This window comes from Ovis canadensis, chromosome 4, assembly GCF_042477335.2.
Source record: "Ovis canadensis isolate MfBH-ARS-UI-01 breed Bighorn chromosome 4, ARS-UI_OviCan_v2, whole genome shotgun sequence".
NCBI lineage: Eukaryota > Metazoa > Chordata > Mammalia > Artiodactyla > Bovidae > Ovis > Ovis canadensis.
Window position 1 is genome coordinate 111,620,520 of NC_091248.1, and position 22,612 is coordinate 111,643,131.

Below are 22,612 nucleotides of genomic sequence, written 5' to 3' on the forward strand. Positions count from 1 at the left end.
ACTGGGCTTTAAAGCTGGAACTGCACATTATCTCTTTCTCAGAGCCCTGGGGCTATCACTACAAAGCACAGTGGTCCATTCTAACCTCTGAATAGAGAAAAGGAAGAGATCATTAAATTATAATTTCCATGCACAATTGCTACAAGTATTTCCTAACCAACAGGATTAATATGAAAGCAAGATCCCAGAATAAAGCTGCTCAGCAGAGAGGATGGCAGTTTAGTGTCTTGTAAATTTGATTTCCCTGAAAGCCCTGACACATCATAATAGTGAAATCCTATTTACTGTAGCAAGCAGGATGGATAATACTATTTAATACCTGGTGTACTTTGTGCCATCAGCTCATAGCTTTGTACTCCACATTCTCATCTTACCTTAAGGTTAATACTTCTTGACAGCCTACATGGTAAATAGAGCCCCAAATTAAGTGCTGATCCCATGATTTGCAAATCTTTCCTCTAAAGTTAGGCACAGAAAAACTGGCTCCAGTTAAAGGGATCATTTTAACAGGATGCACTTTTAACAGCTCATCCCGGAAAAAAAAAAATGTAAGTCTCATATCCCTAAAGCCAGATTAAAAAAGCATTTCAAGGTTACCCATCGCACATTTCCCATTAGAAAACTCAGAGAGGTTAACAGAAAAGCCAATGCGTTTGGAGCACTTGTTGAATAATGAATTAAGGATAAGACCCCTACTGTATCGATTTTCTTGCCCCTTGCTCTGTAGAACAAAATTGGGGGGGGGAGGCGGTCCACCCTCCTTGCTACTTTTGGAAAGTCTGCAATAATAAACTTCCTTTAGGGAGCCCAGAAAAAGCACAGAAGGGTTCAGTCTCTGAACCTAAGTTATAAATAACTGTTTCAATTATATTAACAAGAAGTATAGTGATACTGAGCCTTATTAATTTCTCTACCTAACCGCTAACATCTAAGTAACATTTATTTGAACTATCAATACTTGTTAATGATTTAAAAAAAAACTCATTGATTAAATGCTAAAAACCACTTCACTGAAATCTCTGTCATTTGTAACAGCAATACAATTAAAAGCGACACTGGTTTCTATGTCTTCAACATACAAACTCTTGGACAAGAGAGCTTCATCTGTTTCTTGCAACTCCTGGTAACTAGAGAAACTGCCCTGGTTTCAAAATGAATGAGGAGGCCAGTACATAAGTTCCAAGTGTCAATGGAATAATCTCTCTCTCTAGATTGACAAGTGCAAACTAGCATAAACTACCAAGGAATATCTCCCACCAAGTAATGCTTTTAACTATCGAGTTAAACTTGCTATATCTCAGCGCCTGGCCAAAACATACATATAATTCAGTGTATATGAGCTACCCATATGACCTTGGATCACGGACAACTGTTTAGAAAGTACCTAAGAGGAAGAATATCAAAGGGCTTTTTTTAATCCCTTAAATTGAGTCTAAGTAGTTATTGCCCTACACTCCCCTCAAAAAAGAATCTTCATGTTTTAGGATCGCAGATGCCAGTGGTCTGACTGAAATTCCATCCTGTATTAATCCCTTGAAATGGCTGACCCAGCTCCACTCAAAGAAATCTTTTTACAATGACAGGTTTCATCTGATAATACAAAAACACCAATAATTTCTTTCCATAAGGAGCACAAGGGGCTGGCAATAATCTGTTCTGTTGTCATTTCTCTTTATCATCATTCGTGGCATGTTCCCCCTCAAGCTTTGTGGAGAGGAACACAGAAATGAAGGTACCAACTGACAAAGAAGTAGTCAAGCAATCAAAATAGCCAATTAATCATACAGATAAGCCCGACACTGTGATGCAATAGAAGATATGCCACCCACTGTAAGTAAAAGGCTTTGAAAACTTGCTCATTTCATGTAAGCATGACCTTAGAATTTAATTAGCCACTCTCTCCACAGGTGATGAACTAGTAAAGTACTTTTCTTCTTAATGACAATTTATTTTTCACCATTCTCTTTGCATCACTCTCTTTCACTCAGCTTGTACAATTCCCTCTCCTTAATTGTATGGGGCTGACGGCAGTGTGTATGCAAATTGTTGCCAAAATCCGGAGGAACCTGCAAACTGGAAACAATACAAACCGCACTACCCCGTTGGTCTGAACACTGTAATGGTATCCAACTAAGCTCTCTGATCTCCCTCGGCTACTGGAGCCACTAGGGCTTTTACAGCTCTCTTCATGCTGTGCCAAACCCCACCATTCTTAGGAACGCCAAGAGCAAAGTGGATTACATGGAGCAACTCAATTCAAGTTTATAATTGAGAAGTTAGACATGCAAGACACACTCATCATCAAAGAACACACATCTCTAGATATCCTGGGAGAGGGAGGGAGGGGTTTTTCATCCCAGAAGATCCTGGAAGAAACTGGACTCTGTCCTTTTGTTCCATGGACTTAGTCCTGCCTCTCCATTCCTTTCCAGAGGGCTAACAGACTATGGCAAAATACACATTCTTCTGAAGAATATCCAGGCAACGGATGTTTCAGGAGCAGGCAAATTCAGAGTTTCATGAAATAACCATCAAACAGCTGATAAAACAGAAAATTTGTTTTCATCCTAGAGATGGAATGTGATGATTATCCTGTAGCGAAATTGTGAACCTATGAATGAATGGGATGCCCCAAAGACATTTCTAAACTGCGTGAATGACTATGAATTTCTTCCTTCAAAGTAACAAGCAGCACAACTAGACATTAAAGTAATTCTTGGGGGTGGCATGCCACAGTTGCTAAGTAATATAACCTTGGTGCTGCCCTTTTGGTCAAATTTCCCCAGGAAGTACCAGATCCTGGGTGGGTGGGGGGGAATTAAGCATTTTGAATGCTAAACACTTCCAGGTTATATGGTAACACTGATCAAGTTTTAACATCAGGACCTAAAACACTGTATTAGAAGCCAGAAGGAGTTAAGTTACTACCCACAGAAGTAACAAAGCAATCAGCAGGATTTAACTTCTAAAGTGCAGGCCTGACAAACATTAAAGACGGTATTGGACAATGGCTAACAGCTCGGGTGTTGGACCTGGTTCAAGTTCAGGTCACATTTTGACTGTATGTGTGCTTGTGCGCCCTGTCGCATCAGTCCTGTGTGACTCTTTTTGACCCCATGGACTGAGCAGCCCACCAGGCCCCTCTGTCCAGGGGACTCTCCAGGCAAGAAGACTGGAGTGGGTAGCCATTTTGTTCTCCAGGGAATCTTCCAACCCAGGGGCTGAACCCGTGTCTCCTGAGGCTCCTTCACTGCAGATGGGTTTTTTCTCACTGAGCCACCTGGGAAGCCCTTTGTCTGTATATTCTCAGGCAAATTACTTGAACCTGTAGTATCTTCACCTAAAAACAACAGGGGTGACAGCCTCCTACGGTTGTTTATGAGAATAAAATGATATAATCCATGCAAAGTGCCCAGCACAACATAAATACTCAAAAGATGTTTTCTTAGCTATGAGGATGATGAAGATGCTATACATATCCAGATATTCAAAGTTAAACTTGATATTTTCACAGGACAGATTTAGATTATTAATTTAACTAATGAAAAAGAAACTAAATATTTTGCAAATACTTACAAACTGTACATGAATGGCTTGGATCTAACCTTATGGCATAAACTTAGGAACTGCAGGATTTACTCACTGCATGTGAGTTGTGGAAAAGACAGAAATAAGAAAATGATTTTATCCTTAAGGTGCTAAGCAGATAAACACAGGTAACTAATCACAGTCAGCATAAACATGGCACATTAAGAGAGACATATAAAGCATTATGGAGAATTACCTGAGGGACTGACAAGTGGAAGTGGCTCAGTCGTGTCTGACTCTTTGCAACCCCATGGACCGTAGCCCGCCAGCCTCTGCTGTCCATGCGGTTCTCCAGGAAAGAAGACTGGAGTGAGTTGCCATTCCCTTCTCCAGGGGATCTTCCCAACCCAGGGATGGAACCCGGGTCTCCTGCTTTGCAGGTGGATTCTTCACCAAGTGAGCCACCAGAGAAGCCCCATAGGGACTGGCAAAGGCGTCTTAAAAACATTTAAGAACATTTTCCTCGAAAGCTGCCCTGTGATTCCTTTCATCAGTCACTGATCAGGAATTAATTTTCTCAAGCTTCTTATATCCACCAATGGGAACTGATACTCAAGCTTTTTTTCAGTTAGGGCATACCTACATGAGGTAAGAAAGAGCTTAAAAAATATAAGCTGCTGCTGCTAAGTTGCTTCAGTCGTGTCTGACTCTATGCGACCCCACAGATGGCAGCCCACCAGGCTCCCCCCATCCCTGGGATTCTCCAGGCAAGAATACTGGAGTGGGTTGCCATTTCCTTCTCCAATGCATGAAAGTGAAAAGTGAAAGCAAAGTTGCTCAGTTGTGTCCAACTCCTAGTGACCCCATGGACTGCAGCCTACCAGGTTCCTCCATCCATAGGATTTTCCAGGCAAGAGTACTAGAGTGGGTTGCCATTGCCTTATCCAAAATATAAGCTGTTGCCCCTTAAAGAATACATATTTTTTGGATTTCCCTGGTGGTCCAGTGGCTAGGGCTCTGCACTCCCAATGCAGGATTCAATGCCTGGTCAGGGCAGTGGATCCCACATGCTGAAATGAAGATCAAAGATCCAGGGTGCCACAGCTAAGGCTCGGTGTAGCCAAAGAAATAAATATTTTTTATAAAAAGAATATTTTCCACTGTGTCAAGATACTAAAAATCATAAAATTACTTTCGTGGTATTCAACCTCCTGGTGTCTGCTGTCCATTTCTGTAATATCTTATTTTTGTTTATTACTGCCATTCCTAAAAGTAGCTAAGCTGAATTTTTCCCAGTTGGATTTCACCTTGGAATATTGAGAGACATTTAGGTGTGCAAAGATGAAGCACTTTCTAAACTTAATGCAGAAGATTATAAGGAGGATTTTCTTGTGATGACAGTGAAAAAAGTACAATGTCTAACCATTTCTGTTAGAAATTCTGCACACTTTGTGTTAAAAGATGCAAAGTGTGGAATCCAGCAGTGGCTAATGTAAGGAAAAATGGTTGTGGTATTACATAAGTTGCAGAATCATTTAACTGACTATGAAATCCAGGTTCCTGTTTAAAAATGTAAGTTTAGAAGTGGATACAAGTACTTATCTTTCTCTTGTTTTAACTAGGTGAACTGGTGAAACCATCAACTGAATACTAGGTGGTCTTATTAATGAAGAGGGGACATGGTATCTTGTACAGTCATTCCCAGGACAACTTCTAAGACCACCATACCATCTGCCTGTCAGCTACATTAGCAGCCACAGTCATTGTGTACATTATCACTTTTTAAAAATTTATTTATTTTTTAATGACGGACAATTGCTTTACAGAATTTTGCTGTTTTCTGTCAAATCTCCACATGAATCAGCCATAGGTATACCCCTCCCTTTTGAACCTCCCAGCCCCCATCTCCCTCCCCACCCCACCCCTCTAGGTTGATAAAGAGCCCCTGTTTGAGTTTCCTGAGACATACAGCAAATTTTACATGTGGTAATGTAAGTTTCCATGGTCCTCTCTCCATAAATTTCACCCTCCCCTCCCCTCTCCCCACGTCTGTAAGTCTGTTCTCTGTGCCTGTTTCTCCACTGCTGCCCTGGAAATAAGTTTTTCAGTACCATTTTTTCTAGATTCTGTATATATGTGTTAGAATATGGTTATTTATCTTTCTCTTTCGGACTCACTTCACTCTGTATAAAAGGTTCTAGGTTCATCCACCTCATCAGAACGGACTCGAACGTGTTCCTTTTTGTGGCTGAGTGATATTCCATTGTGTCTATGTGCCACAACTTCTTTATCCATTCATCTGTCGATGGACATCTAGGCTGCTTCCGTGTTCTAGCTACTGTAAATAGTGCTGCAATGAACAACAGGATGCATGTGTCTCTTTCAATTTGGTTTCCTCAGAGTATATGCCTATGAGCGGGATTGCTGGATTATATGGTGGTTTTAATCCTAATTTTTTTAAGGAATCTCCATACCAACTTCCACAGTGGCTGTATCAATTTACATTCCCACCAACAGTGCAAGAGCATTCCCTTTTCTCCATATCCTCTCCAGCATTCACTGTTTGTAGACTTTTTGATGAGGGCCATTCTGATCAGTGTGAGGTGATACCTCATTATAGTTTTGATTTGCATTTCTTTAATAATGAGCGATGTTGAACATCTTTTCATGTTTTTGTTAACCATCTATACATTATCACTTTTTGATGACTCATAATCTTATTACTCAGCTATTCATTTTCATTGACTTGATGCAAATTTCATGATGCAACTACAGCATGATATCCCTAAGAGTTATTTTAATATCTCATTGTGCTTCTTTTATTTTAAAGTGAGAAATTTATAGTCATTTGAGAATATGAACCCAAGTCTACTGAGCATTTGAAAACACAAGCAGTTCTGTAATACAGCTTGGGATGTCTCTAGATTCTACTTTAATACACTCCTTATCAATTAGACATTCCCTTGGGTGAATGGAGCTTTCTCCTCCCTGGTATTCATATCAGCTGGTTCCCCAGACATCTGAGATAATTTCTGCCTTTCTTCAACTCGGGAGGAGTAATAAGTGTAATTTAACTCTACATTAATTTCACCCTTCTTAGAACCAATAGGCAAAGGTATCAACTCTTCACTGACAAAGAAAGTCAAAGCCATTTTTAAGTTTTTCAAATACTTGTTTCATTGCAAATGTTGCCAGCTTTATCAAAGCTGACATGGATGTGAAGCAAACTTTTTAAGAATGTTGTATGTGGTGGAAACTTAGTTGCTAAGTGGTCTGACTCTTTGCAACCTCATGGACTGGAGACTACCAGTCTCCTGTGATGCATGCGATTCTCCACACAAGAATACTGGAGTGGACTGCCTTGTCCTTCTCCAGGGGATCTTTCCAACCCAGCAATCAAACCCATTTCTCTTATGTCTCCTGTACTGACAGCAGAGTTCTTTACCACTAGCACCATCTTTAATTGGCCAAGAGTAAATCCATCCTCTCAGTGCCTCAAACCGATCACTGAATATCTCTAGGAAACTGGTGATTTATGAGAAATGGGCAAATATTTATCAGTGCCTTTTCTTGTATGTAACAGTGATCAATGAGAACTTCAAAACATACCTAGCACAGTAATACTTGAAGGCAAAGAAAATTATCATTGGGTGGGGGAAAAGTGGGTTCCTGGTTAACCACCTGAAAAACTTACACTCACTCATTTGATTCAGATAATATTTACTCATTACATCAGAAACAGTGTTTGGGATAGAAGTAAAAGAAGAGCTACACTGACTGAACGGTTACTCTGTCCTGGACAGTCTTACAGGTAATTTATGAGGATTATCTCATTTTACAAACTAGCGAGGTTTCCTCAGTTTATAGCTGAGGAAACCTAAAGTTTACATATGATACTCTAAGATAGGGCTTCCCTCATAGCTCAGCTGGTAAAGAATCTGCCTGCAATGAAGGAGACCTGGGTTCAATTCCTGGGTTGGGAAGATCCCTTGGAGAAGGAAATGGCAACCCACTTCAGTATTCTTGCCTGGAGAATCCCTTGGAAAGAGGAGCCTGACAGGCTATAGTCCATGGGGTCATAAAGAGTTGGACACAACTTAGTGACTAAACCACCAACATCACTCCAAGATAGGCAGCAGGTAAATGCCAGTTCAGGGCCTTGAATCTAAAACCCCAGATGTCAGAACCCATGCACTAAATCAGTCCTCTGCAAACCATAGCTCAAGGGTCATTTCTCATTGGCAAAAATGTGTTTATTGCAATGGTTCCTATTTTGATTAATAAAGATATATTTGAGCCTAGTTATGATTTAAAATTTCACAGTCCAAAACTGTAGTTACTTTTGCATCAACCTAATAAGTCCCTCTTGCTTCAGTTCTTACTGAAGACAGCAACTCACAAGCCATCTAGCCTCTCCAAACACGTCAAGCACAACCCTGCTTCAGGGCTTGGTCCTGGCCTGCTTCCCACACCCAGATACCTCTTAGAAAGGTCCTTCACCCAGCGCCACACCTACATTCCTAGGCCCTGGGACTCCTCTTTCCACTTCACTGTTTGCATGTTATTATAATCTGCCATTCAACATGCTGACAGGGTTTTAATGAATTTAAGCTCCACAAGGGCAGCAGTTTAACTTACTTTCTTCATTAGCTTCTCTCTGGCAGCATCAGGGCCTGACATATACAAGACTGACATATACATACATCTGCTGAAACAATGAGAAAATGGTCCCTACATTCAAGAAGTACTAAGTTCAATGACATAAGAGAGAGGTGAAGACAACATACAAATATTTGTACTGAATGGAGTTTGATCATCTATTTCTTAGTTTCTACTTTTTTACTAAACATGCTATTCCAAATCAAATTTGGAGGTCTCAGTCAAAGCAAAGAGAAAACTAGCTTTGCAACCTCATGGTCTAGGTATGAAATTATCCTAGACAATAAAATATTTCATTGAACAGGGGCACTGATTGGGCCCCCAAATTTCCAATCTTAAGCCCACTGTCTCCTCCTATTTCCGTCTTAATTTCGAGTCTTTGTCAAATTCTATAGAAATGGAGACCAGAGGTACTTCCTCCTCTCTCCATCCTAACTCTTCTCCTGAGTCCTATTATTCAGCTCCTGTCCACCAGTTTTGAAAAAGACATTCATTTCTTGGCCACAAGTACAGTGAAAGTGAGCTTTCACAGACAGTTTATCCTTCAAAACATTTCCGCTTCTAAGAACATGCTCAAGCTTAGTCAATGTCTGGGAGAGCCCAGAATAGCACTCTTCTGCTTGACCTGGAGACAATGCAGCTTCTAAACATATAGTGGAAAATATTTGGGGGGAGTTCCTGAGTAGTAAAATGTTATCAACGAACCAGTAACACAACAATACGCAAAACTACCAAAGTAGAAATGACATTATCTTCGATAATTATCGGCCTGGTTGGCTTCTTTACTTCCTGGCCACTCTTTAACTAGGAAAAGTGGTTACAGTTCTAATGTATTGATTTTTAAATACACCCATGGGAACACTGCAGATGTGGTTAAGAGAAGAGAATCACTGACAAGTAACAGCCATACCCTCTCCTCCAGTCTAGCCAGCTGCTCTTTGTAGAATGCATCCTGCTTCTTTATCACCCGATCTTTCTCTTCCAGCTGCTTAGCCTAAAAAAAGAAATGAAAAATATACTATATTAAGAAAAAGCAGTAACAGCAAAGCAAAAGTTAAGTATAAATTCCATTAGAAATACATATACAAAGAGGAAGTTTTTTGCAGGCTAGTAGGTCTCTGCCATAGAAAAAACATTTATAAGATGATGATTGCTGTATTTAAATGTAAAGAATGGGCCTGCATTGTAATTTTTTAAACTGTAACAGCTGTGTCCTACTTTGTCCAAATGTTTCTGATAATGTCAGAATATAGCACAGACAGTTTTCTTTAACTTCTCTTTCGAAGAGTAATTTCAAGGATTAATATTTTGCTTAATAAAACTTTGATTTTTATCCCATGCAAAAGACACATAGTTATTAACCTTTCTTGAGCAATAAAAAATGCCTATATAACATTCTGTACATAAACCTTACATACGAGAACCCTTAAAACACCCAGTGAAACCAGCATATAAATAAACGTATTGGTCTACTTCCTTTTTAACGGCATAGTTGTCTTTGGCAAAAAGGGCAAAAACCATTCTAATTCTTTATTTGAATAATTTTAAGTAACTAAAAGTAAAATAATAAAAGTAATTTTATAACTGTTAATTTAACTAATTTATCTTTTTTATGAAATTAAAAATCAAGCAATAAAATCTTTATCCTTGAAAAAAATAATGCTTTCTTATGAATGTTTTTGAAGCTAAATTAAAAATGCATTTCTTTGAAATCTTGCCATTTGGGACAAAGCGGATGGACTGAGAAGGTATTATGGTAAGTAAAATAAGGCAGATAGAGAAAGGCAAAGACTGTATGATTTCACTATATGTGAAATCTAAAAAATCAAAACAAATGAACAAATATAGCCAAAGAGAAACAGAGTCATAGATATAGGAAGAAACAGGTGGCTGTCAGAGAGGAGGTACCTGGGGGAAGAGATAAGCGAGGGTGATTAAGAGGTACAAACTTTCAGTTACAAAATGAATGATTCAGAAATGAGAAATGTACTACAGTCGGGAGATGTAGTCTGTAAGTCTATAATTATGTACCATATCTCTGCATGGTGACAGATGGCAACCAGACTTATTATGACCACCATTTTCCAATATACAGAAATATCAAATCACAATGGTATACACCAAGAACTAACATAGTGCTGCAGGTCAATTATACTTCAAAAACAAAACAAATGAAAACACTCAGAGAAAAAGAGATCTTATTTGTAGCTACTAGAGGTGAGGGGAAGAGAGAGGGGTAAACAGATGAGGGTGGTCAAAAGATAAAAATTTCCAGTTGTAAGACAAATTAACATTAGGAATGTAATGTCCAACATGGTAAGATCATTAATACTGTTCTACCTTATAAAGATCATAAGAGAGTAAATCCTATGAGTTCCCATCACAAGGGAAAACTTTTTCTACTTCTTTAATGTTGTGTCTATATGAGATGCGGAGAAGGCAACAGCACCCCACTCCAGTACTCCTGCATGGGTATTTACTAAACTTATTGTGGTCATCACTGCAGGAGGTACGTAGGTCAAGTCATTGTTATGCTGTACACCTCACACTTACACAGTGCTGTATGCCAATCATAGCTCAATAAAACTGGGGGAGGGACAATGAAAAATGCATTTCTTAAACTGCTGCTTCTATTTTTATTATATTTAAATGACCTTTATTTCTGACAACAAACCTGCCTACATCATCCATGTTAGAAAAGTTTTTAACATACTTTTGGTCAATGAATGTTGAACACAAGCCCGACTAGAAATTTTAAGAAATAAGCAAAATACATATTTTGGCATTCCCACTCTTTTGCCATGCAATGTGATCAAGGTTCCCCTGGCTCAACCTGTGTAAGGGAGACTGTCGCTACACGCTTAACTTGGGTGAGCTCATTTGCACATTTATTGTAGGTAACTATTTTGCTACTTACTTTGACTTCAATATCCTGTGGCATGTAAAAAACAGAGAAATAGTTATTTACTAGGAGAAACACTTTTTACCCTAATGTCAACCAAGAAATCAGACGGATAGTATTTACCTAAAATGCAAGCCAAAGGCGACAATGGGGAAAAAATAAGAGGACTTGCTTAACTTGACACATATTTGAATATTATTGCACTATTAAATACTGTTTGAATAGAAGATTTCAAGGAAAAGTTCATGCTGCTTGAAAGTATAAGAGTAATTTAAAAATCAAATAATGAATTAAATTAAAAAGACACACATATGCAAACACATAATCTATGGCTCCTTGACATAAGAGTAGAAACCTCACTAGTCTAACAGGAGTATAAGAGGAGTAGTGATAATGGAGTAGTAAACAGGGTCAGACTTTACTTTTTTGGCTCCAGAATCACTGCAGATGGTGACTGCAGCCATGAAATTAAAAGACGCTTACTCCTTGGAAGAAAAGTTATGACCAACCTAGATAGCATGCTGAAAAGCAGGGACATTACTTTGCCAACAGAGGTCCGTCTAGTCAAGGCTATGGTTTTTCCTGTGATCATGTATGGATGTGAGAGTTGGACTGTGAAGAAGGCTGAGCGCCGAAGAATTGATGCTTTTGAACTGTGGTGTTGGAGAAGACTCTTGAGAGTCCCTTGGACTGCAAGGAGATCCAACCAGTCCATTCTGAAGGAGATCAGTCCTGGGATTTCTTTGGAAGGAATGATGCTGAAGCTGAAACTCCAGTACTTCGGCCACCTCATGGGAAGAGTTGACTCATTGGAAAAGACTTTGATGCTGGGAGGGACTGGGGGCAGGAGGAGGGATTGGGGACTGAGGATGAGATGGCTGGATGGCATCACTGACTTGATGGACGTGAGTCTGAGTGAACTCCGGTAGTTGGTGATGGACAGGGAGGCTTGGCGTGCTGCGATTCATGGGGTCGAAAAGAGTCGGACACGATTGAGGGACTGAACTGAACTGAACTGAACGGAGTAACAGAGTAATAATGGAGTAGTAGCAATGGAGAAAGAATTTTTGATAAAATTATGTGTGAAGAAAATATGCAAGACTATATGATCTAGAGGAAAGATCTGTCTAAATTCAACACATACCCCTGCAAATATAAAGGAAATGCAGAAGGATGGATTTATGAGAACCTCCATAAGATAAAAAAACATTAAACAAAATGAACAAGCAAATAGAAAGAAATACTATCTCCTAACAGTGAAATTAGTATTGCTCACATAAAGAGCACTTAAAAAATAAGCTCTCCATCCCCAAAAAGAGTCAAGAGAAAAACATCCAAGTAACATAGACTAGCAATTTGCACAAAAATGTACATAACACGTTTTTAAAAACCCACAAGAAGTCAAAAATGAAAATTAAAATAACAAAATTCCATAATTCATCTATCAGATTTAAAAATATAAAGTAAAAATAATACTGCCCAAGACGCATGAAAAACATGCTCTTCAAGACACTGTTCGTCAGGATATAAACTGGCATAAGCATTTTAAAAGTCAGTTTGACAAAATGTAAATAAGTTTGAAAGCCGTACATATGCACTGAGCTCTAAGCACTCTACTTTTAGGACTTAAGTAATTATGGCAATATGCAAAGATGTTCATGATAAGATTAATTAGAATTGCAAAGAAACAGAAACAAAAACCGATCTAACGGTTAAATTAAAATATACTCAAAATATACTAAGTAAAATAAGGAAAAGACTATAAACAGAAAGGGGAGTATGATCTCTTTTTGTGTAGGGAAGAAGAAATAAAAGACCAGAAGGATATTCAATAAAATGTCAACAGAGGTTATAGCAGGGTGGTAAGCTTATGGAGGGTTTCTAATTATTTTCTTTTTTATGTTTTCCACATTAGAAATAAACACACTTTGCAGTCAAAAGACAAAGGAGAGAATTTTCTGAGGTGAGGAAACAATTCTCCTTCTTGATTATGGTAGTTAGAGAAGTGCATGCATTTGTCAAAACTCAAACAACAGTGTATCACAAAAGAGTGAATTTAACAATATAACATTTTTAAGTTGATCCAAATAAAGCATATTAAAATTTATGAAAGTAATTATATATATATATCTTTACTAATGTTAATTTGCTTATCAGTTAGCTAATTTCACTTCTAGGCATTTATTTCTAAGAAATAGTAAGAAAAGCACACAAAAATTTATATCTAAGAAAACGCTGCTAACATAATTTAAAGCAACAAAAAACTGGGAACAACAGACATAGGTTTGTGTAAATAAGATATGGTCCAACAACAAGCTCTTTATTATAAAGACTTGAGTCTGGCCATAATGATCAAACATTGAGAGCCATTAAAAAATACTGCTTTAATAGAATAATTGATTTCTTTAACTCGAAATATTAAGGGGAGGGGGATGGTCACAAATTACCATGTACACTAAATTACTAATTTTGGTTACGAAACGGGGGTGGGGGGCAGAAGGGAAGGACAGGAAGAACTGAGTACCTGATTATGTAGACCCAGAAAAAGTGTAATAAATGCTGGGATGTTAACACTAGATATGATATGCACAGCGGGATAGGTTTCTTACTTAGACTATTCTCTATTTTCCAAAATCTCTGTAACAAAGTTATATTTCTTTAATCAAAAAACCTTTAAACATTATTATCACATACATTTATCTGTGATTATCAGATGGAAATATAACATGGTACAAAAAACAAAAGAGTGACTGATTAAGTGGCTATACTAACAAACAAAAAAATGTAACAACTTGAACAGTTATTTATAGCATGGAAAATTATTTTCCCTAGTAAATGCTTAATGTATAAGGACTTGATCATCTCCCCATTCAATGCATGACATTACCAATCATGGTTCTTAAACCATTTACACTGAACAATGTTGCTTTTGTTCACATAGTGCTGCACACTGAGATTTCTTTTTTAAGAAAAAAAAAAAGTAATAGATATTCTATTATGGCTATTTAGAAAACATTAAGAATTCAGTATCACAAGTATATAGCTTCGGCCTAAAAGAGACTACACTAACCACCAAATTTAATTTTGAAAGGTTGATTACCACCTAAATAAAAGATATGCAGAAACTCCCACATTGTAAGGTGTGATCCTTGGAATTTTGTTAAAGAAACACATCAAAAGGTGAGATATGCACACTAAAGACGATCCACCTCCAAAGGCCTGAAAACACCCAGCCACAGGCTGACAACACAGGTCTTTCCCTTGGACTGTCAACAGAATCAATAGCCTGAAGTCTGCTGGGGAGAACAGAGCCAGAAACACAGCCACACCACTTCAATGGCACATTGCTTTGAAACAGTTAATGTGAGGCTGGGAGAGAAAGTCACACAGTGTGAACCTGGAAACTTAAATAAGCCTGGGATACGCTGGCTAAACTAATAGCTGCCGAGGATGAAGAGTCACACGCGACTTAAGAAAAAGCGGTAAGCCAACTGCAGGGAATGAAACTTCCACATAGAACTGTCTGACTATATGGAATCACTGTAAACGAACAAATGACAACGAAGAGGACCACACGTTACCCACTGTCACAGGAGAATCGTTTCTTAGGGGAAAAAACAGATATAAAAGGTTTCCCCCCACCGTCTCTGGTTCGCTATTCCTTCTTAAGAAGTGATGTGTACTGATTTGTCTTCAGATTCTGTTAGATTTTGGATAATGTGATTGGGCTTGAAAACATGACAGAAAGCACCTAAATGGATCATTATGGAAAACTGGAGTGTGCCATATACAAGAGAAAGAAAACAAGGAAATCGAATTTTAAGAAACCCAACGCATAAACATTTTGATGTTTGCACTCAGTGCCGGTAGCCAGATTCAAAACGAAGTATACAACACGTACGTATTTCCTTAAAGTCTTTCCTCGTTTCAGAAGAGACCTGAAGCTGTTAACAACAAACGATACAGTAAGTTAAGAGAAGTAAAAACTGGGATTCTGCCTGTGACATAAAGGTAGTTTCCCATGTACCTTTCCATGTATGTTCCTAGAGAAACCTTCACACTGACAGATTCTTGGCATGGCAGCTCGGCCCTCTCAGGCCTGGCTGCTCCGGGAAGACTGAGATGAGGAACAAAGCACACAGCACTGGAAACGCAGTGACATCACAATCACTGAGCTCAGAGGAAGTACTGTTACTTCACACATCAAGTACCAGACTTGTAAGGGGAGAGCTGGTACTATAGGAAAGCTTATATATTTTAAAGGACAAAGTTCTTTAAAGGCCAGGGTTCAATTTCAATACCTCAAGGTAGAAAACAAAGCAAGTAGCAGCTCAATTTTCCATGGGATGATGTTATGAAGATAGAAATTACTAAAACTGAGAAAAGGCAACAATTCTATATCAATCTAAACAGAAATCCCCATAACTACATTTCTTATCGTTTTAAATCTTGTAAGAAATCTGATGCTTTTGAACTGTGGTGCTGGAAGAAGACTCTTGAGAGTCCTCTGGACTACTAGGAGATCTAACCAGTCTATCCTAAAGGAGATCAGTCCTGAGTATTCATTGGAAGGACTGATGCTGAAGCTGCAACTCCAATACTTTGGCCACCTGATGCAAAAAACTGACTCACTGGAAAAGACCCTGATGCTGGGAAAGACTGAAGGTGGGAGGACAAGGGGATGACGAAAGTTGAGATGGTTGGATGGCATCACTGACTCGATGGACATGAGTTTGAGTAAACTCCGGGAGTTGGTGATGGCCAGGCAAGTCTGGCGTGCTGCAGTCCATGAGCTCGCAAAGAGTCGGACACGACTGAGCGACTGAACTGAACAAATCTGAAACACACATATAATGAACTGGGAAAGATTAAATCTTTCCCAATCATAAGGATAATCTGTGGTAGGCAAAAACCAATCTATACATCTATCAGCTCACACAGGCAAGTAAGGACAGGGAAAGGAGCTTTCTTCCACGTTAGACCTACATCAAGCATGATACACAGGAAAATAAAACTACATGCTGACGCTAAGAGACAAAAAAAAATGGAAACATCTGAAGCGGCTGAACCATAACCTTATAAAGTAATATTACATTTAGAAACTGTAGAACATGATCACTGTGACTATCAATTAGCCGTAACAAAATAATTAAAGTGGCCATGTATTCAATTAGCTGAATACTAGACTTTTGTTACAAATGAGAAATTACATAGGGTTCACTGAGCTTTTATCAAGTGGCATTAATAAACAAAGAGTTATACTTAAAGCCCTGGTTTCCAAACCACAGCAGGAGGTGACCTTCAAAAGGGTAAGCCATGCAAGTGACCCTGAACAACGTCCAAGCTATTATCAACTTGAGCATACCTTTCAGCAACTACTGAGGCACGACACATAAGCTATGAGCAAACCCCAGCCTGAAATGTTACGTTCACTAACACAGTAAGAGCTGATGGAGGTTGAGTACAGACCAAGGGACGAAAGGCAAAGACCATTCTTCCCACAGACGTCTTGACCCCAAGTTCGGAAGTCATACTCAGTCTCCCTGGATTTGATGAAATCCACTTGTTTCTGTTTGTTTTCTCTTCCCCAAAGGACCCTGCTCTACATGTCATATTGTCAACTTACTATAACCAGCCTACTGAATGTGTTCCCCTGTCTTTTGGGAGCGTATCTGCCTATTGTCTTGAAAAGAACAAAGGCAAAGATAAGTGGTCTTTCAAATTAAAAAGTAAACTAACAATGAAGTGAGGAGGTTGTTAGCTACATACATTTAGAACAGAAAGCACCCTAATAGCACTTTGCTTTAAATTTTTCCAGTAGTTCTCTCATAACATTTGTGCAGATCATGCTACTTGACAGAAGCAGTGGCATTAAGTGATAGATGAAATCACGAACAATTTTACAAGCTTTCTTCTATAGTTTTAGAGAGGGGGAAAAAAACATTTTTAAATCACAGATTCACTTCCTCAGCTTTCCAGTGTAAGTCAGAACTTACCAGCACTATGACATACTTGGAAATCCACTTGGTGAGGGGTCAGGAGACCAGGACATCCATTCGAGCTCAGCTACATCACCAGGTGACCAGGCACTGACCCAGTCCAGACCCCTATCAAGTTTTAAAACACCTTCTGAATGTTCTTCCTTCATGTGGTTCTTGCCATGTCATACCCTTGCCCTTGCTGCCTCTCACACTTTTACACCTAATAAAACTTTCCACGTGTCTCTCAGGGCACATATTTTTGACTTTATCTTGTACTATACATGTTCACTTACCCACTGTTCCTATTGTCAACCTCAGACTTTCTAAGACAAGAAAAGAGACTTACTCCTCTATCTTCCACAAGGGAAACACTCAGGACATGGTAGCCAAGATGAAATTAAGTGCATTGAGGGGAAGAGTTTGTAGGAGGTGAGTAGACACAGCTTCTGGGAAACAAATCTGTTGCAGCATGTGACATTACTTCAAAGTACGAGAGCACCCTCAGTGGGATGGTATGTGTGCACATCACTTAGATGAAGTTCTGAACTCAGTGCTGCTGGCGTATTAGTCAACAATGCACAATCCAGAAGCGATCAGCAGGTAGTATTCTTATCAAAAATTCCACAATTTGGAAGTTTAAAACATTAGATATGGCTGCAACCAGGGCTTCACCTATCCATATCTTGATCAAAAGTGATGCTTTGCTAGTTAGCACAGTGACTGTTGGAAATGAGATTTTATTAGAGAAAATGGTTCATTAACTAGCATGATAAATATCAGATGTTCTATTGGTAAAATGAAAACTATCAAAAAGATGTAAGGGTTAGTGAATGTATATAAAGATATTTCTATATCTGTTGTGCGAACAAGTTATGAGAACATGAGTTATGAGAACAAGGCCGGTAGTACTAACTTTAGGAACAGTGCCTCAGGTTTGATCTCTGAACAATCCTGTGTCCAGCCACTGGTTTAGGGCAGAGTCTCTCCTTGGATACTACTACCATTTGGGGCCAGATCACCCCTTGCTGCAGAGAGCTGTCCTGTGCACTGCAAAATGTTTAGCGGTATATCTGGCCTCTACGACGCCAGGAGCGCCCCCTGGCTCTTTAGCTGCGAAAGACAGAAACGTTCCCAGACAGTGCTCAATGTCCCCAGGAAAGCCAAACTGGCACCAGTTGAAAACCACTGGTTTAAAAGGACTGCTGGTTGTCTGAGGCCAACGATAAGTAGTCACCTCTGACGCAGGTGACCCATCCCTGCAAAGAGCACCTAAAATAACAGACAACTAGGACTCCATTGAGTTCTACAGATGAGTAATATGAAGCATTTTGTACCTGCTTGCTAATAAATTTCTATTGAGTAAATGCCTACATGTATGGTAGAACAGGGTCAGAGACCTGATCACAGTGTAATTTGGTTGCAGGGTTGCCTGAAGGGCGTAATGTAGAAAAGCAAGGTATATAAAGTAGTTAATCATGTCCCAGTTAGTTAGAGAAGAAACTGGAAGTTTGAACGCATTCTTTCTGAATTATGTAGGAAAGGCACAACACAGGTCCTATCTTTGTATGGCTCCCTGTAACAACAGAATCGATGTCCATACAACCCAAGGTTTTGAATCCATGTGACCAACGTTCAGTTCAGGCAGAACTGGCGAGCACTGGGGCTGGCGGTCTAACATTTGCTCTTCCTGGGCAGTGACAACGCCAGACCTGTTGTTAAATATTTTACGCAGCGTCCCTAAGAACAGGCATGTTATGGTTTTACCACAGTTTCACGTTACAGAGCAATGTGACATCTCAACATGAAGTCTCAACACGAAAGGTGCTGAAATGCATCGCCTCATCAGCTCACTATCGTATATTCTGTGCTCCTCTCAAAACAGCCATTTAAAAAGAGAACACACACCAAGATGCCCAACACAAAAGAAACAGTAAATAAATGCGGAGGCAAAAGGGAAATGAACTGGTAGCGTTTCAGAGTTCTCAGATGTGTAGTTTTTATTTTCTCTAACGACACTAGCTTTGACTATATGACTGGGGTGGACCAAGTGAACGCAAACATGCATGGTCCAAAAGACCATCTATAATTAGATTCAGCAGCTGCACAAAAACAAAGTTCCAGAAACCCAAGTTCTACAAAATATGTAAGAACTCTATGTCAGAGAATTGTTAGTAAGCTCAGAAACTTTAAAGATAAGAATATTTCAAAGAGGATAATGTGGTTTAAAAGGGTCATATTTAATAAAACTACTATATGACTATAAAGACTGAGAGCAGGAAGGGGCTTTTATTATCAAATGCAGCTGCAGAACAGATTGGTGTTATAAGCCATTGAATGTTACCATTACAAGTAAAGGCAGAGTGGTTTCTCTCTAGACCACAGCTGATATAGTGGAGACATTTGGAATTTGTAACCTAAGTCCCAATTATATTAAATCGTCTCTACTCTTATATTGTGGGGAATAATACTTCCATTTCCAGGCACTTACAAATAATCTTGTTTTGCCATAGAGGTTAAAACCTCAGAAGCACCCTAACACAGAGCTGCTAGTTAAGCTGAACTGTCTGTGCCAAGGTATTCGGTCTCACTGACCTGATAAATAAACTGGACAACAACGTGGAGACAATCACTGCACAGCTCCTGAATTCCTTTCCTTTGTATTACCTTGTATCAGTTCACTTTAAATTTGGGTTTAATGGTCACAGGCCTGAAACCAATTGGCCAGAGTCAATCTCTCCTCTTGCAATCTACTTCACATCTGGAGCTGAAAAAAAAAAACATTCAGAGACCATCCAGCTCATTTTATAGGAAGTAAGAGGCTCCGAAGTCCCTGGTGTCAGAGGGAATTCTTTGAGGTCAAGGACAAAATTGGTTCTCAGACCCCTGCCTCTTGACAGCAGTGCACATACCATCACTATCTAACCTTATTTCATGTTGGTTTGACTTTAAGGGAAGGCAACGTAAAGATGGCCAGTCAAATGTTGGTAGTCACATTTCAGCACTACTCAATATAAAGAGACTTTTTACCAGTTAATGGAGAATAGCCTGAAAATGTCTTCAAAACCACCTATGTAGCTTATCATAGTTCAGTTCCTCTGGGATGCCGATGCTGAGATAGAATCAGAAGTAGAGGAAATTTATTAGGGGGAAGGATAAAGTGGCAGGGGCAGAAGACAAGGGAGAGTCTTCTATGATGCTGTAGGTTTGATGCCTGTGATGGGAGACAAGGCAGGAAGCAACAGTGCAGCTCTGAGAAAACCTTGGCCAGCCAATGGGGAACCCCAGAGCAGAGACTACTCATGAGGAATCCTGTGTCAAGCAGAAGGGCCCAGCTCCAGAATCCATGCCATGTACTGTCAGTCAACACTGCGGTGGATCTCGGTGCTGTGGCGGATCCCAGGTTTCTGCTAACTGAACTCTGACAGCAGGCTTTCCCTTAAAGAAAGAGCTGACAGGTACACCCCCCACGGCAGCCATGTCATCTGATTTGCCATTTAACACAAAATAAAGACGGACAAACAAGGAACTCTGAGCAGGTCTTGAACTTTGGCTTCCAGTTCAAATAGAAAGTAAACCAGCAAGCAAAAATGAGGTTCTATCTGTTGCAATTCACTTTAGAAAGCCTTCACTTGTGTAGGCCAGACAGAGTAAATCCAAATAGACTTGTGGGATACAATTCGATCCAGAAATTCTGTACGGTAGGAAAAGCTACAAAACCGTCTTCAGACAACTCAAGTTCCAATTCCAGAATGGCTGCCAACTCATCATCATGGGCAGGTTAACCTGGGTGTCTTTGTAAATTTAAGGGGATGGGCTAAGTAGTATCTAAGAGCCCTTAACATTTGCATTTCATGCATTACATTTACCACAACATTTCTTCCATTATTCATTTTGAGTCTACTCTACAGCTAGGCCAGAGGGACTTCCACAAATGCCTATGTTCTACTGCCAAATGGCCAGGATGCTACTACAAGCACGCATGAAACGACATTCGGAAATGACTGTGTGGACATGACACCAGGCGTCAGGGGCAGACGCTGCACAGCAGCAGCGCAGCCCCCTCTCTGCCTGACTTGGCACCGCTGCTGGGTTTGCAGCTGCTGGTGAAGCGACAGGACTTCACTGGCTCTCTGTCGCTCAGCAATACTCGCTGTGCTGCTGCTTGAACCTACCACCACCTGGCCAATTCAAAAAGGTAAGATCCAGGGTGAAATGGGCCACGTTCTAAAATAAGTTCAATACATCGTTGCTAACCAAACCACACTGGCTCTCTTTTTCCACCAACAAAAGACTAAGTTCAAAACACTGGGCCTCCTCATCTCATTCACCTGCTTTAAAGAGGCCGGTACAGTGGAACTGCATCACATGTACGCTTAGCTTACGCAACTCCAACTCCTCAGGTTAAAGAGCAAAAAGAGCTAAGTTTAACTCGTGCGTAGGATCCCACCCGTTTCAGAAGCTCAGGCCAGCTTGACGCTCGGCTTGTCTCATGCCCCCCATGCCCCAACTCTTCCCAGAGAATGAAATGCTAGCGGTTCTACAGAGTTTTCAATCACAAAATCCTTAACTGAAAGCCAACACTTCATCTAGCGTTCAAAGAAACCTACTAACTCAGTAACGGAAGAAAGACAGCAATGCTGGACTCCCAAGAGTAAATCTGAACAAAGGGAATCTTGGCTTCACATGTGGATTTTTTTTTTTTTTTAGCTTTATTAAGGTATAACTGGCAAATAAAATTCGCATGCTGGTATTAAACCTAAATTCTTAAGCAAGATGTGATTCTACTGTACACCAAGAAACAATGAAACTGTAAAAGTATTAAAAGGATAAAAATTATATTTTAAAATGGCCTCGGCAGCGGCCACTGGTAATGAAAGTACGAAGGAGTACCTGGCCCTTCAAGACATTCCATTTTCCCCCAAAGCTAATGAGGGAATTTAAAAAACCTTCAGCCTCTATATGAAGCCAGCAGATGAATGGATAAAGATGTGGTGTATACACACAGTGGAACATTTCTCAGCCGTAAAAAAAGAGTGAAATCATGCTATCTGCAGCATCATGGATGAATCTAGAGATTAACATACTACATGCAGTAAGTCAAAGAAAGACAAATACCATATGATATCACTTATACAAGGACTCTAAAAGGAGAAAAAAAAAAAAGATAGATTAACTTATTGCCAAAACAGAAAGAGACTCACAGACATACATAACAAAGTCATGAATACCAAATCGGAAAGCAGGGTGGGAGGAGAGATAAATTAGGAGGCTGAGATTAAAGTATATACACTATTACGTATAGATAGATAGTCAACAAGGAGCTACTGTATAGCACAGGAAACTATATTCAATATTGTGCAATAACCTGTAAGGGAAAAGAATCTAAAAGAAAAATGTATATACCACTGGATCACTGTGCTGTAAACCTGACACTTATGAGATACTGTAAATCAACTATCAGTTCAGTTCAGTTGCTCAGTCGTGTCCAACTCTTTGTGACACCATGAATCACAGCACACCAGGCCTCCCTGTCCACTACCAA

The 22,612-nt window shown here is 39.6% G+C and overlaps 1 protein-coding gene across 1 annotated transcript in view; it reads right to left on the reverse strand.

Moving 5' to 3' along the window:
• Positions 1–22,612, reverse strand: part of CHCHD3 (coiled-coil-helix-coiled-coil-helix domain containing 3) — a 282,425-nt gene that overhangs the window by 92,708 nt on the left and 167,105 nt on the right. Inside the window, exon 5 of the mRNA XM_069586985.1 lies at positions 9,098–9,181. Within this exon, the coding sequence (XP_069443086.1) occupies positions 9,098–9,181 (84 nt within the window). The remainder of the gene's footprint in view (positions 1–9,097; positions 9,182–22,612) is intronic.